The sequence below is a fragment of the Taudactylus pleione genome, unplaced genomic scaffold (assembly GCF_031769625.1).
Source record: "Taudactylus pleione unplaced genomic scaffold, aTauple2 ptg000041l, whole genome shotgun sequence".
Classification (NCBI taxonomy): Eukaryota; Metazoa; Chordata; class Amphibia; order Anura; family Myobatrachidae; genus Taudactylus; species Taudactylus pleione.
The window spans coordinates 30,429,036-30,445,689 of NW_028284443.1; the positions used below are offsets into that span (position 1 = coordinate 30,429,036).

The 16,654-nt window shown below is 38.7% G+C and overlaps 1 protein-coding gene across 1 annotated transcript in view; it reads right to left on the reverse strand.

Moving 5' to 3' along the window:
- The window catches only part of ADAMTS20 (ADAM metallopeptidase with thrombospondin type 1 motif 20), a 339,290-nt gene that overhangs the window by 98,494 nt on the left and 224,142 nt on the right, over positions 1–16,654 (reverse strand). Inside the window, exons 23-28 of the mRNA XM_088456448.1 lie at positions 15,068–15,187; positions 14,748–14,855; positions 14,290–14,454; positions 13,905–14,201; positions 12,681–12,842; positions 11,557–11,733 (exon numbers count right to left, since the gene is read on the reverse strand). Of these exons, the coding sequence (XP_088312574.1) occupies positions 11,557–11,733; positions 12,681–12,842; positions 13,905–14,201; positions 14,290–14,454; positions 14,748–14,855; positions 15,068–15,187 (1,029 nt within the window). The remainder of the gene's footprint in view (positions 1–11,556; positions 11,734–12,680; positions 12,843–13,904; positions 14,202–14,289; positions 14,455–14,747; positions 14,856–15,067; positions 15,188–16,654) is intronic.

The following is a 16,654-nucleotide window of genomic DNA, read 5'->3' on the forward strand; positions in this document are numbered from 1 at the left end:
AATCTGCCTTAGAGCGTGATCTTGTCCATTGTCACTCAGGGGTTCGTGAACACTTTTGCAGGTATGTGGTGCATTTGGTATGTCATGGTTGAGGTGTGGATCTGCGAAGATGAATAGTGATCGCCGGAGCAACAGAGTCCAGAGCAGAAGTAAGGGAGGTATTGTATCGGGAAGTGGCTTGTTCAGGGCAGGAGAGAGACAGGATAGGGCAGAGAAGCAAGTCAAGTTGGGAAGAAAAAGAAAGTGTCAATAGCCTCAATGTTACGCTTAGTGATGGCGGCCTTAGGAGGTAGAGGAAGGGAAGGAGAGAGGGATAGGTTAAAAGAGAGAAGGTGATGGTCAGAGAGGGGGAATGGGGTATTGGAGTAATCAGGAATATCACAATGGTGAGTGAAGACCAGGTCAAGCGAATGCCCACTCACATGGAAGGGTGAGGAGGTCCATTGGGAGAGACCAAACGAAGACGTAAGGGTAAGGAGTTTGGAGGCAGAGGCTTCTGTGGGGATATCAATTGGAATATTGAAGTCACATATGATAATAGAGGGAAGGTCAGAGGAGAGAAAGTGAGGGAGCCAAGAAGCAAAGTTATCAAGGAATTTGGAAGGAGGGCCAGGGGGACGGTAAATAACAGCTACTCTTAGGTGTACAGGTTGGAAGAGGCGTATGGCATGAACCTCAAATGTAGAGAAAGTAAGGGTTGGTTCAGAGGGTAGGAGTTGGAAGGAGTAACCAGGGGATAGAAGGACCCCCACACCACCACAATGGCGACCCCCCAAGCCGAGGGGTGTGAGAGAAGGTGAGGCCCCCAGAGGAAAGATCTGCAGGGGAAGTGGTGTCAGAGGGTGAAATCCAGATTTCAGTAATGGCTAGGAGATGCAAGTTTTTGGAGATGAAAAGGTCATGGGTGGGAACGAGTTTATTACAGACTGATCTGGCATTCCAGAAAGCAAAGGATAGAGGGACAGTGTTTGTGGGAGAGATGTGAATTAGATTATCAGGGTTACTGTAACGGGAAGGTGAGTTTAATTTGGGTGACCGAGATGAATGTAGTGGACAGATTGTGCGGGGACCAGTGCTGTGAAGGAACCTGTAGGTGGTTGGCAGGGAGGGAGTTTAATACGATGTGGAAGGAGGTGGGGTAACATGGAGAGGAGGTTTGGAGGGGGGATTACCAGTGGGGCAGAAGGACATAGGAGGGGTAGAAGAGAATAAAAGTGGAGTCATGGTAGAGGAGAGAGAGGAAGGCAAACAGAGGAGGGGAGATAAAGGAAGGAGGAGGTGGTGGAGACAAAGGGAAAATGATAAAGGTGGAAGAAGAGGTCAGAGCAAAGGATTAGGTAGACAGTGGAGGGGGAAGTGGAAGAAGACATGATAATGGTGTGGATGAGTTGAATAGGGGGAGAAAAACTAAATGTAAGAATAAAGTATGAATGTGAAAGAAAGTACAGGAGATTTGCAGAGAAGCAAGTAAGAGTACAGTGGAGGAAAAGGTGCATGCACAGTTACCAAACTTTATTATTGAGCAGAGGTAAAGAGGAGATTTAATGGGGAAGAATGGAATATTAAAGTAAACTGAATTAGAAGACAGATGACAGGCTAGGGAAAGAAATAAAGTAGGAAAACATTAGTTCTAAGAAACATTCAGGAAAGTGGGACAAGCAAATAAGCTAGGTGTTCACACCATGATCATATACAAGGACAAATAACAAGAAAACACAAAAGACAACAGTCAACTGACTGCTGGACGTGTGGCTGATCACTTACATATGGAGGGGGAATATGCTAGAATGATCGTGGTGTGAACACCTAGGATATTTGCCTGTTCCACCTTCCAGAATGTTCCAATAGATTCCTATATGCACACGTTATGGCTACGTTCCCTATTACTTGAGGCTATCCATTATCTAAAGAACTAGAGCCAATTTGAATAAACTACTTTCATTTTTGAATTCAGCAACCCCAAAATACCTTATATTTGTTCAAATATCCTTGGCAACTAAACAACATTTTTTTTGTTGGGCTGTGTTATAAAAGGTTTAATGCACTGCAGACCTGGTTAAAGTTAAACTGTATTTTTGGCATTAACAAATGTAAAGCCTAAACATATCATATCACCAGACACAAAATAACTAGCACAAAATAAATATCATACACATCAATGGACTTTGTCCTCTGAAAGTATATGTTAAAAGTATGTTTTTTATAATAATTTTTAATGTAAGTGTTTGATCTTTCAATTAAACCTTAACAGATTTGAAGCTTAGCCTAGAGACTAATTATTGCCTGACTGTGTTAACGCATACTTTCCTATTTTCACAGATTCTGTGGGAACCTCTTGAATTTTCAGGGAGACCCCCTGGCTTCCCTCATCCTGCCCATTTCCTGGTGGAGTGGGCAGGATGGGGAGAATAATGCCAGGAATCAAGGCTCCATGGTAATGGCGGCAAGGCCAATATGATGTTTTTAAAAATATCAATTTATTTTGCCCCACTCCCTATTTGTAGACTACACAATTTGAATCATTATCCCATGAAGGGCACGGCCTAATGATGTAAAGAGTACGAACCCAACCCTTTATTCATCCTTTTTAAAGTTGTGACTCAGGAACTTATCACAGATCTAGGGGTATATTTACTAATGTTCGATTTTGATCTTAGTGTCATTTGACATTCGATTTTGCATTTGGAGATTTAATAGAGTCAGAATCAAATGTCAAATTGAACATAAAACCGAATTTCACTCAAATCCCACTCAAAATTGAACATCAGAAAAACATTGGTACTTTTACATAGACCACAATTTCTATAGACACAAATTCCTTATTTACTAATATTCGATTTGAAATCAAACACAAAATCGCACTTCAAATTGAACTTCAAATCCCCAAATGAATAGACCTGCTTCATGCTTTCGATTTTAGCATGGGCAGGTCTGTGAGAGCCGCAAGCTAATCTTTAGTAACCTTTCCGTTCTCACCATTGAAGTCAAAGGTGGGAGCCGTTCATTTGCTGAGAGAGGCGGAGCTCACCTCTCTCAGCCAATGAATGCTCAGCCCTGGCATTTCGGCTTCCCTTTCATCTGGGAAGTACCGTCCTTAGAGGTCCCTACCTCCCCAGGGATCCCCGGCCTGGGCTGACTAGCAGTCAGGCTTAATGCTTTGGCCGGGGGCACCAACAAAAGGGTTCCTCTGGCTGTGGCATTACACCCGCACTAGAAAGAGTCCAGTGCTGGTTATGGTAAATACAGGGGACTCCTACTCATTTTCTCCCCTGTATTTCCAAAACCAGGATCGGCTCGCTTAGTCCAGTGCTGATTGTGGTAAATGTTTAGAAGGAGAAAATAAACCCAGGCGCTTTATGAGTTAAATCACACACCCTGGTTTAACAGAGCTGTCCCAATATATAAAGGAAACCAATATGTATAAAAAAGCAGCTAGTGAATCAGGGGGTGAATACAATTGACAATTCAATTCTCTTAATAAGATTATATTATTTTATTCTACTTTTTAGTAAATAAATAATCCTTTTTTGTATACAAACCAACTATTAATTGAATTGTCAATTGTATTCACCACCTGATTCACTAGCTGCTTTTTATACATACTGGTTGTGGTAAATACAGGGGACCCCTACATATTTTGTTCCCTATATTTACACAACCAGGACTGGCTCTGAAAAGTCCGGGACTGGTTATGATTTTGGGAGGGCCCTACATCATTTTTAAAAATTTTAACACTTTCAAAGCTTTTTACAAACAAATGCATGCACGAATCTCACTGATCTATGCATGCATTTGTATCAATAAGACCTGCTCATGCTAAAATTGAAAGCATGAAGCAGGTCTATTCATCTGGGGATTTGAAGTTCGATTTTGAGAGGGATTTGGTGTTCAATTTGTACATGGGAATGCAAAATCGAACTAACTGTTCAAAAATTTAACCAAATTGAATTCAATTTAGAAAAGGCTTCAAAAACGGAATTTTAGTAAATGTGGGATTTGATGAGGGATTTATACATTTGATTTGATTCAATTTGAGGTGAACTAAATCGAACATCAAATCGAATGTACAGTGCATCCGGAAAGAATTCACAGCGTTTCACTTTTTCCACATTTTGCTATGTTACAGCCTTATTCCAAAATGGAATAAATAATTTTTTGTCCTCAAAATTCTACACACAATACCCCATAATGACAACGTGTAAAAAGTGTTTTTGAGATTTTTGCAAATTTAATTTAAAAAAAAAAATTTAAATATCACATGCACATAAGTATTCACAGCCTTTGCCATGAAGCTCAAAATTTAGCTCAGGTGCATCCTGTTTCCACTGATTATCCTTGAGATGTTCCTACAGCTTAATTGGAGTTCACCTGTGGTAAATTCAGTTAATTGGACATGATTTTGAAAGGCATACACCTGTCTATATAAGGTCCCACACTTGACAGTGCATGTCAGAGCACAAACCAAGCATGAAGTCCAAGGAATTGTCTGTAGACCTCCGAGACAGGATTGTCTCGCGGCATAAATCTGGGGAAGGGTACAGAAAAATATCTGCTACTTTGAAGGTCCCAATGAGCACAGTGGCCTCCATCATCCGTAAATGGAAGAAATTCAGAACCACCAGGACTCTTCCTAGAGTTGGCCGGCCGTCTAAACTGAGCAATCGGGGGAGAAGGTCCCTAGTCTGCTAGGTGACCAAGAACCCGATGGTCACTCTTTCAGAGCTACAGCATTCCTCTGTGGAGAGAGGAGAACCTTCCATAAAGACAACCATCTCTGCAGCAATCCACCAATCAAGCCTGCAGGCATGTATGGTGGAGTGGCCAGACGAAAGCCACTTAGTAAAAAGCACATGGCAGCCTGCCTGGAGTTTGCCAAAATGTACCTGAAGGAAACTCAGACCATGAGAAGTAAAATTCTCTGGTCTGATGAGACAAAGATTGAACTCTTTGGTGTCAATGCCAGGCGTTATGTTTGTAGGAAACCAGGTACCGCTCATCACCAGGCCCATACCATCCCTACAGTGAAGCATGGTGCTGGGAGCATTGTGCTGTGGGGATGTTTTTCAGCGGCAGGAACTGGAAGACTAGTCAGGATAGAGGGAAAGATGAATGCAGCAATGACCTCAGACTGGGGTGATGGTTCATCTTTCAGCAGGACAACGACCTTAAGCACACAGCCAAGATATCAAAGGAGTGGCTTCAGGACAACTCTGTGAATGTCCTTGAGTGGCCCAGCCAGAGTCCAGACTTGAATCTGATTGAACATCTCTGGAGAGATCTGAAAATGGCTGTGCACCAATGCTTCCCATCCAACCTGGTGGAGCTTGAGAGGTGCTGAAAAGAGGAATGGGTAAAACTGCCCAAAGGTAGGTGTGCCAAGCTTGTGGCATCACATTCAAAAAGGCTTCAGACTGTAATTGCTGCCAAAGGTGCATCAACAAAGTATTGAGCAAAGGCTGTGATACTTATGTACATGTGATTTCTTAGTTTTTTTTTTTATTATTAAATTTTCAAAAATCTCAAAAAAACTTTTTACACGTTGTCATAATGGGGTATTGTGTGTAGAATTTTGAGGACAAAATGAATTTATTTCAATTTGGGATAAGGCTGTAACATAACAAAATGTGGAAAAAGTGAAACGCTGTGAATACTTTCCGGATGCACTGTAAAATCGAACTTTGATAAATATACCCCCTAACATCTAACATATTGTTGTATCCAAAACACAACAACCAGCTTCTAGCCATCCATTTATTTCTTAAGTTCTATAAAATGATGACTAGAAGCTGATTGGATCCTGTTTACAACTTCTCCACTTGTCCTCTTCAAAAGGTTTGATAAATATTCCCCATAATACATTAAATGCTTTATACAGAACTTCCCAACTGAAACTAGGTTTCAGAATCTAATCTTTCAGTTTGGTTCTGATACTTATAAAATTAGTAAGTTATAGTACACTGTATGTGGTCAGGCAGAATATATGACAAATCTGTTTTTATGCAATTGATTTTATTATAAACATCTGTTTTTTATTATTATTATTATTATTATTATTATTATTAATAATAATAATTATAAATAATTATCCGAGGTAATGATAATAATAAATATTGATTTCATACAATATATAAACTCTTATGTTAATATATAATTGCACTGACAGTTGTTTATGTATTTTAAGTGGTCTTTCACACTGTGAATATTATCTGCACTCACTTATTTAATATATTTTTGTTAATGGGTGTGACTAAATGCATGGGAATTAGGGCACAAAAAATATATACTAGTGAATGCTTTAATTTTATTACATTTTATTCAGTACATAAACATTTACTTTCTTAGCAATTTGATATAAATATATATTTGGGGTAAAGAAAAAAAAATTGCTTAACCATTATATCATATGTTAATTTCATTCATACTTTCTTTAAACTTCCCACACAGAAGGCTCTCACTCCCACCATATCTGTATTACCTGTGTATAGTTATCAGTATGTATCCGGTGTGAAAAATCAGTATGACCTGTGTAAAGTGATCACTATCTGTGATGTCAGTGTGATCTGTGCATAATGATAGTGCCCTGGGCTGCCCGCGCCTTCCTTTAACACATTACGATCGGAGGCTGAGCTGTCAGCATTAGGAAAGAGAGCACTGCCCAGAGCATCTGCTCTACATGCTGCATGTCCAGAGCATCCTAAGGACACTCTGATGTTTTAATCATACAGTGTGCAGTGAAGTTGACCGACAAATGCAAGCTCGAAGCACACACACTACAAAGTGAAATAAAATAGGAGAATCTCCAATAGCCCAAGCTTATTTATAAACAAAAACATTCTTAGGGGTTGATCCTATTAGGTGCGAGTGGGGCATGGACACCCCAGCAATGGCACCACAACTAGATCTCCTCTTGGCCTAATATCAACCTGGAGTCACAGATTTTTGTACTCAGTCACAAGCAAAAATCAGCGAATAGTGTAAGTGTGGTGGCTTTGACAAACCATTGCATAGTAAATCTACCCTTTTATATCTGATATTCGCAATCAAGTGTGTATCCAATCCAATGCTTTAAAGCAGGTTTTTGAAAATAATCTCTATGGGGTGTGAGGAAAAATCTGCAATGTTTATGGTCACAAAGTGCAAGGGAATTGGTTGGAATCCTGGAACCATTCCCCTATCACTGCCAAGTGAATCCCCCCTAAAGATAAAGGGTAATTATTCATGTTTTTGATGAAGCATTGATACCTTCAGAAAAAAAATAAAAAAACATTTTTATATCCAAAAACATTAATTTGACATTTAAATGTATTTTTAATATCCAAAACACCCTTTTGAAACCACAATATTGCCAGCATTACTCCAGCATATACAAGCATGTTTGGAGAGTATTTTGTTTTTGTTACTAATGATTACATTTGTTTCATCAAAATTGATTCAGACATTGGTGGAGATTTATGAAACATTCTAAAAAGAAAAGGAGGCGTTGCCTGTAGCTTCCAATACGATGCTAGTTATATTTTATCAAGTACATTCCAGAACATACTAGCTAGGATCATACTGATTGCTATTTACTTTTTAAAAGGTTTGCCAACTCTTACCCATTGCGTTTGTCTTAAGTGAACAGTTTTCTTGGGAGTAGTAATTGTTGAAGCAAAGAGAACAATAATATCCAAAATGGATTACATTACCTTTGTTTCCTAAACCTGTAGTTTAGTCAGTGCAGACAGTATGTAATAATAAATAATATAAACTTATTTCCGCACCTAATTGCTCAGTAGAATGTATAGCCAAGCAAGCTCTAATCCAATAAATAAAATCATTACAACACTCATGCTTATTGCTTAGGAATAAAGTAAGTAAATCTGATTTTCACATTGAGCCTTTGTGTTTTGTGTTATTGCAATTTCTATGATTACTTTAAGCTGAACCAGAACACCTGGCAGGACAATAAGACAAACCACTAAACAAAACTTATAGATAAATGAAATTTCAAGTTAACAGTCTTATTAAAACTATTGACAATAATTTAAGTGCATAAGAACATGGACTCAGAAACTGAGAAACTCAGGGGTATATTTACTAAAGTGAGAGTTTTTAGACATTGAGATGTTGCCCATAGCAACCAACCAGATTCTTCTTAACATTTAACGAGAACCTTCTGGAAGATAATAGCTAGAATCTGATTGGATGAAATGGGCAACATCTCTTCTAAAACTCACTTCTAAAAACTCTCACTTTGGTAAATATCCCCCTCAGAGTGAATCAGAGTCATCTTGCCTCCAGTCAGCACAAGAAGATAGTGGAGCATCAGCACTTACAGTACTGCTGCAGGGGAAATAGTTTGTAGTCTAAAGAGGTCCGTGATTGGATGATGAGCACTTTTAGGCATGAACAGCCGAAAACGTTTGCAGGAAAAGATTACACTTTATGTACTGTAGTACACACAGACTTTCACATGCAGCAGCTGACATCACCATTGTGATCATCCATACAACCATGATTATGCACCAACATGGTAGGAAAAGGTGCCCAAGGCCACTTTAAAATTAAGATTGAAATAAATAATATTTCTAGACTTGTTACATTATTAAGCAAGTATATTTACTTGCTTTTATTGTAAAAATTCACTAAAATGTATTAATTTATAGGTTAAACAGAAAAGGAATATAAACATTACAGTAGTATGAGACAAAAATACAAGTTGATACAATAAAAAAATAAAGTTCTCGCTGTGGAATTGCATTAAACAGTTGTCTTGGAGCAATATAGCTTCATTTGGTTTATACACCTAAACAGCACCCATTTAATTATTCAGAAAGCTGAATACTTTTTACCACTATAGCTTATTCAATTGTAGCTCAAGTAATTAATATGGAAAGACATATTGTTGCATCCATCAATATATGTCTCCTGTGCTCTCCATGTCACAGCAGTTATAAGAAGTTCCCCATGGCTGAAACAGCCTTACACTATGGCCCGTATTCAATTTGAGGCAAAAAGTCCAGACTTTTTGCCTGCTGGACATTTTGCCTCCTTTGCCTGTTGTCCAGGGAACAGGCAAAACTTGGATCGGCGAAATAATACGGGAATTTTCGGGAAATAATTGTAGGACCCCCCTAAAGATGTCCAGAACGCGGGGATCACTATGGGTACCTCCGTTTTTGCCTGCACAAGAAAGTCGGCTTTTTAAATAGATGCGGCAGGTGGTTATTTTTCCCGACATTGAAGAAGTGGTGCAGAAGAGCACTTAGGGTTTTTTTTTTCCTTTTTAAAAGTGGTCCCATCAAATTTAAGTCCCTAAAGGTAATTTTAAAAATTCTTCAAAAATACAGATGCCGCTACTGTGCGCAATGAAAAAAACACTTGCCACATACTTGGGGACCCCACCAGAATTAATTTCGTTAGTTTGGCATTTTGTTTCCCTATTTTTTTTTTTTTCACCCCAAAATTTGGAAAAAATATTTTGGGGTGTCCCGAATATTTTTTAACTCTTTTTGACGCAGTTTACCTTTAGGGGACTGTCTTAAGGCTGCACGAGGGTTCCCTCATTTTGTATCCCAAAACCGCAATTCTGCACTTTTTTCCGCCTGCTATTCATAGGCAAAACTTTTTCGCCTATTACATTGCATTAACTTTCCAAATTGAAGACGGAGGAAACTCAAAACAGGTGAAAATGACGTCATCGGTGAACAAGTATGGCGGATCCGGACTTTTCACCTCAAATTGAATACGGGCCTATGACTCCCTGAACTGCATAATGTGAAGTCTGGTGCTTTTCACTTATTTGTTTACATTTTCTTAGCAAACAAAATTAAAACTTATGAAACATTTTTCATAAGTGAAACAAGTTTTTTTGCAGAACAGTTTTTTTGCTGCTCTGCATATGACTTTGCAGTAATGATATCTATATAATTAATGTGAATGCAACATGTTCTGGAAACTTTTTCCTTAAGATACCCTGCAGTGTTATCATAATGTTTTTTCTAATATTGCGTATCCACTAGGCAATTAAACAAGCCGATTGAATGATAATGACATTGTTCAATCGCTTGCTAATCGTCTGCAAACCAGCCATGTAAATGTAAAAAAATACCAGCGATGCGCGTGCCCCCTGGTCGGTTTAGACATCTATCATCGCCCGTACATGCTGGTCAACCTGACGATCACGTCAGGTTGAGCGTGTACGGGGATGATGGAAGTGCCTACACTGAACGACTGAACGTTCAGTGTAGGCACATCACAGACTGAGAAACGACAGCAAGATTACAATGTCGTTTCACAGTCGGGAAGTGGATACGCACCTTAAGATGCATACAGGAATATGATGATCCACATTTCTTTTAAATTAAATACTATTTTCATCCACATATGATTATTATGGCTGCCTTACATCTTTGCTCCAGAATGGGTATGTAATGCCGGCTGTCAGGATGCCTCCTGCCAAAATACCGACAGTGGCATCCCTATGGTTGGTATCCCGACAGGGGTCGGGTAAGAATACCTTCCTTCCACCCTTCTCTCCCAAACCCTAACCCTCCCTTCTTGTAGCCTAACCCTTCCACACTCCGCACCCTAACCCTCCCCGTTATTGCCTAAACCTAAGTCTCCCTCCTTCGTGCCAAAACCTAACCCTCCCCCCTTAGTGCCTAACCCCCCCAGTGGTGCCTAACCCTAACTCTCCCCCTAGGGGTGCCTAACCCTAACCTCCCCCCCAAAATCTAAAGCTAACCCCACTATGCTGCCTAAACATAACCCTCCCCCTCGCAGTTAACAGCTAAGTTCGCCCCAGACTTAATTCATTCGGGCTGGCGCCCTCTGGATTCCGGCATCGGGATTGAGATAGGTGTCGGTATTTCAACGCCTATCTTAAGTTCCTTGTTGGGCTTCCCCCGTTGGGATTTAGACCAGCAACATCGCTGCCGCCGGTCTCATAACTACATCCCTTTTGCTCTATATCCCATGATATTATACATTCCATGCAAAAATGTTCCTTATTTTCACCCCATATTTTGCCATGAAATATTAGGAATTTTGCCGCTATGCTAAATATGACTTAGGAAAATTGCTGTAAGTCACAGGGTAGTATTTGCATCTTTGTCATATTTAACTACAGTTACATAAATATAGCATTAAGTGTGATAAACTATATGTGAAGGACTGTGTAGTAAGTAAATATTGAAATGTGCAGCACTAGATTTATTATACTGAATTACTATTTCTCTTTCCACATAATCGCTAAGTAATAATCTTCAAGAAAGGTCACAGATTTGTAAAAAAACAAAACAATTACTGTACTATATTCTCCCAGCCTAAACATTAACTATATGGTTTTCATTTAAATTAAACTGACATTAAGATTTACAATGCTGAATCATTTTGAAACAAGTACATGTAGCTCTATATACATATATTTTTACATAGGAATGCCCCAAATGATGAATATATTATTTATAATAAATATACTTGCTTTAAATAATCATAATGTATTGTACACCCGTTGTCTGTTTGAAAGTTGAACATAAAATGGTCCAAAGAAATAATGTAAATATGCTATCGTACCGATTTCCATGGTCCTGGATGCCATGAAGCATCAGCAGGGCATGCGTGTGTGTTACACTGTGACACATTTGGTGGCTTATCAAGGATTTCACAGTTTTGATCATCCAAAACTTGTCCATTTGTCAGCTGGCATATTACCAATCTTGTTCTCATTCCGCCGGCACATGTCTTTGTACACTGTAATTTAAAGACAAAATTCAGAGGTTATTGTTAGAGTTACTAAACAAAAAAAATACACGTTGATAGTTGAAGGTCAGATTCTCGGGCATATCTTGCATGTTTTCGCTCTGCATATGCTCAGGAGCTCAGAATATGCAACTACAAGTGAAGCAGAGTCATCTCCATTTATGGATGGAGAGGCAAAACTGGGTGGTACGTGTAGGCAAAGTTTAGAAAGGGAGTGTTGATGGAATTGTGGGCCATGTAGAGTTCTTCATTCAAGTACTGTAACTACACCTATAGTTTGCACCAGGGATAGGCCTTGTGCAACTGTGTACACATAGTGATGACCACATATAGTTGGGTACATTCCAATATACATATTTCGTTCCATGCACGCAATGCAGGAGCAATTACAATTGACTTGCGTTCAACTCCACATCGGCCCATGAGTGTCAAACCCAGATTTGAAGATATAACTGATAGTGTGGGCATTAAGGGGGCTACATAACAGGTTTATGGGGGATTGAATGGGAAGTGCTCTTTTATCCAGGCTTCACTTGTTATTGCTCATACCCATCAAGAGTTCTCAGTTTTTAATGACCAGCTAAGTGAGACCTTGGCAGAAAAAATACATGATATGGATTAACCATTCCCAAGTGATGATGGCTATGAAACCAAGCATGGAATGGAAAATTAGAAAAGTGTTGACAATAAGTTTTATCTACCCATAGATACCCACACTTGCTTCAATTTGAGTTCCATATATGAAATCACTTACAGCTATATACAGTTACCCTCAGGAACTACTTTAAAAATGTACAGTGGTGACAAAATAGGTATATCCTGGAAAAATTAGGCCTCCTAGCTTGCAATCCTTAATAGCAAGAAAAAGGGAAACCATAAATCTGGATTTTATCTAGGCCAGAATTCACTGTAAATAAAGTTGTTACTTCTTACAGTACCTCTCCCCAGCTTCCATAATTCCAGCGAGGACAAGGTCCAGAATCACAATGTCTAGATTCATCAGGTCTGGTTGCTTCATCACAAAAATGACTAATCCTTCCTTCACCATCCTGACACACCACAACACGACGCTCAAAACCACCTGCACATGTGCTTGAACACTAGTTAAAAAGGTTACAGAAATTGGGAACATTATCACTTTGAATACATTGAAGAAAAATTTACGACAGAGTATCAATGAAATGTCATATTAGTAATGGCATTACAATACAAACCAGTGCTGCCTGCCCCTAGCTGTACAACAGCACTCTAGTCTAGTCAGGAGCAGTTTCATGAAGCATTGATGGAACAAATGTGGAGACAGATGGTGAAATATAATCATAAAGAGCATACTGGTTTTTAGATGTCCCAGGAAAAGGGAAACATTTTTGTTCTAATTAGTTAATTTAAAAACAAGACTCTCTGTCAACAGGTCTGCTGTTAGCACACCTAGGGTTATATTTACTAAAGTGTGGGTGTTTAGAAGTGGAAATGTTGCCCATAACAACAAATCAGATTCTACTTACATTTATGTAGCACTTTGTAGAAGATAATAGCCAGAATCTGATTGTTTGCTATGGGCAACATCTCTACTTTTAAAAACATGCACCTTAGTAAATATACCCCTTATTGTTTCAAATAAATAAATAAGAAAATACTATTAAATTAATTTATGGCAATATTCACTTAGACACAGGATGTAAGAGAGGATATTACTTAATTAATACAAGCAGAACCGTGTTAATAAATACCACTATTATTGCTAAAGTTTATGGAAATCTTATTTTTTTAACTGTGCAATAGGAATCCAAGCAGCACTGTGCGCATTCACTTTATCTTGATTATTAAGATCTATTATTCATATGAAGCAAACAGTAAACTTTTTGCAATAAATATGAACTGGTGGTATAATAAAAAAAAATAAAAAAAAAAATAAAAAAGTAGCTCTGCTACTGTATAAATAAAGACATTGGCTAAATATAATCCGTTGCGATCTGCAGCTGCTGCATGGATTTATGTGAGTCTCCACGCATTTTTAAAGTGGCAGTCATGGCTAAGCTAGCTTGGTTTAGTCTTTAAAATGAATGCCGCTTTAAAAATACGGGAAGGCACACATAAATCCATGCAGCGGCTGAAGATCGCAAGCTATTACATTTAGCCCTTAAATATGAAATATTGCTTACTGCTCCCCATGGTCCAGTCCTCCATTGGTTCCCACGAGCTGAAGGCTTGTTTCGTTGGTTTACCTTGTTGCTTATGTCATGTTCCCTAAATTTATGTGTTTTTTCTGGCTGTGGAACTCCCATTGGATGGTCATGATTACCAGGAAAATTATTGAATGTTTGGCATGGTGCTAGATTACACTCTTGCTCTTTAATAGGTCTGTTGTCAGGATCACAGTTTTCATCCTCGATCCTTTCATGGTAACTCATGCAGACAACCTGTCTTATAACCATTGCTTTTCCACAAGATACTGGACACTGGTTAAGCAAAAAAGAATCATTCAGAAATCAATCGGAACTAAATGGATTATTAAAATGTGATGTTTAGACCACTAATAATACTTACAGGGGACCAGTCCCCAGATTGCCATTCTCCACAAGATGAGAAACAGATAGAAACTTCAGATGGCCGTGGTAAATGGGCGCAGAATGATTCATCAGCTACTCCGCCAAATGCATCTCTACAGCTCACATAGCGAGCGCGTTTACCTCTTCCGCAGGAAGCAGAACACTGACATTTCACAAAAAGGGCATAGTGATTACAGGTGCTTTGAGTTTTCTATCTGTCTTATAATACATTATTTTGTAGGCTTTCATTTGTGTTGTGCGGCAATATCTTTTTTAAAAAACAATTGGAAATTGTTGTATACATGTTAATGCATTTCAGAACTTAATACAATAAATCTAGAAATGAATAACATGACAAGTATTAAAATCCCAATATAAAATTATGCAAGCTCATGGTATGCAGACGTCTCTGCAAATTGTGTCTTGTACACTAAATAAATATTGTAAGACACTTACTGGCGTCCATGACCCATATCGCCACTGTACATTCTTGTGTATTTGATCAACTGGAGAGATAGAATCTGATAAATGGGTTTGTATTGGACAAGGAAGCCTTTCACAGTTCTGCAGATAGGAGACCAACATTAACATGATTTTTAAAGCGTTCAAACAAGACTTCAAAAAGCCAGAAAAGCAAAATGAATGTGAAATGTGAAATGAAAACGTTTCAACAATAATGATGCTTTTTCAATAACAGTAACTCTATAAATGTAACTTATCCATTTCTGTAGAAATCAAGATACAAATTGAAATATCAACAGATATATTTACAGTACCTGGCTATCTGTAGGTCGAGAAGCTGCATTGCATTCACGTTCGTCCAGAGCAGTTCCATATGATCCTGCACTACACTTCACTGTGCGTAATTGGTAGCCATGTCCACAGGTAACCGAACACTGTTAAGAAACATATTTTGCAAGTATGGCTTAAATTCCTTATTTCCCCCATAAAAAAATAATAACAATAACAAGGTTTTAGTTGCCACACATGGGTAACTTGATACACTTAGACAGCTTGACAAATTACCAGGTATGGTGAGATTTTAGTAAATTCTCACACTTTTTAAACTCGACCAATGTATGCAATAGAGTCCGAGAACATTTATAGGGAAATTACTGCGCCTGGTATTAAGTCATTCTCATTTTGAAAAATGTTATATTTTATTACAGTATAAACAGATATATATGTGTGCTTGCTCTCTATTAAGTATACAGGAGGCTTGTTTAAATTCCACCAATTAAATAGTTTTAATTATAAAAACACATACATATATTTAAAAAAGCATTTACACATTAATGTTGTTTATGAAGCAACAATTCCTACACAGTATATATAATCCTCTATTCACATATAAAACACAGAAACTTCAGGGATATGTAAATAATAGTTTCTTTTATATCACTTGGATCCCATTCCATATAAAAGCAACTGCTTTCTTGTAACAATTTAGTCCACAACTTGGTTAATAAGTATACATTCAGTATACATGTGGCAATTTGTTGCCAAATGACAGTCTTACAGATAAGTAGGCAAGCCGGTCACTGATTAGTAATGCTGGCCATACACTGTCAGATAAAAATATCTGTCTGACCGACAGACCAATTTAAAAGCAACAGATATCTTGCCCATACACTGACAGATATTTTAACACAACCAACAGATTTTTTCAAGCAAAAATCTGCCAGGCTCTGTCATATTTTTGTTCCCTCACAGGGGAGGGACAAAAGAATTTGCACTTTAGCAACTATAAAATATGCTGACCCCCATTTTCAAGTACCCCAAATTTGCTGGGCATAGTTATTTTCGCCCCCCAAAAATTCTAAATGCTCTTCTGTATCACTTTCTTCAAAGTCACATTTATGCACTTGCCGCGGCAATTATAAACCACGACTTCATTCAGTAGTTATAAATGGGGGACCCATAGTGATCCCCCATGTCTACACATCTTTAGGGGGGGTTCCTAGAATATTTCCCGAAAATTCCCGTTGTTGTTGAACCTGTAAAAAAAAGTAGCAAAAATTTACAAAAAAAATGACATAAGGTCCCCCCCCAAAAGGCAAACCAGCCCCAGGCTTGCCAGCCAGTGGTGGTTTCTAAAAATACGGGGAACAAAATGTGTAGGGTTCCACCGTATTTTAGAAACCAACACCAGGCTGCAGGGACTAGTGCTGGTTTTAAATATAGGGGGCAAAAAAGACGTGGGGTACCCCCTATATTTAAGACCAGCACCAGACCCAACCGACCGGGGTGTAATGCCACAGCCCGGAGACCCAATCACCGGGGCTCCAGGTCCAAAGCATTACACTCCAAGTCGGTCAGCGCAAGCCGGTGATCTCGGGGGAGTCGGGGGCCCCCCAAAAAAG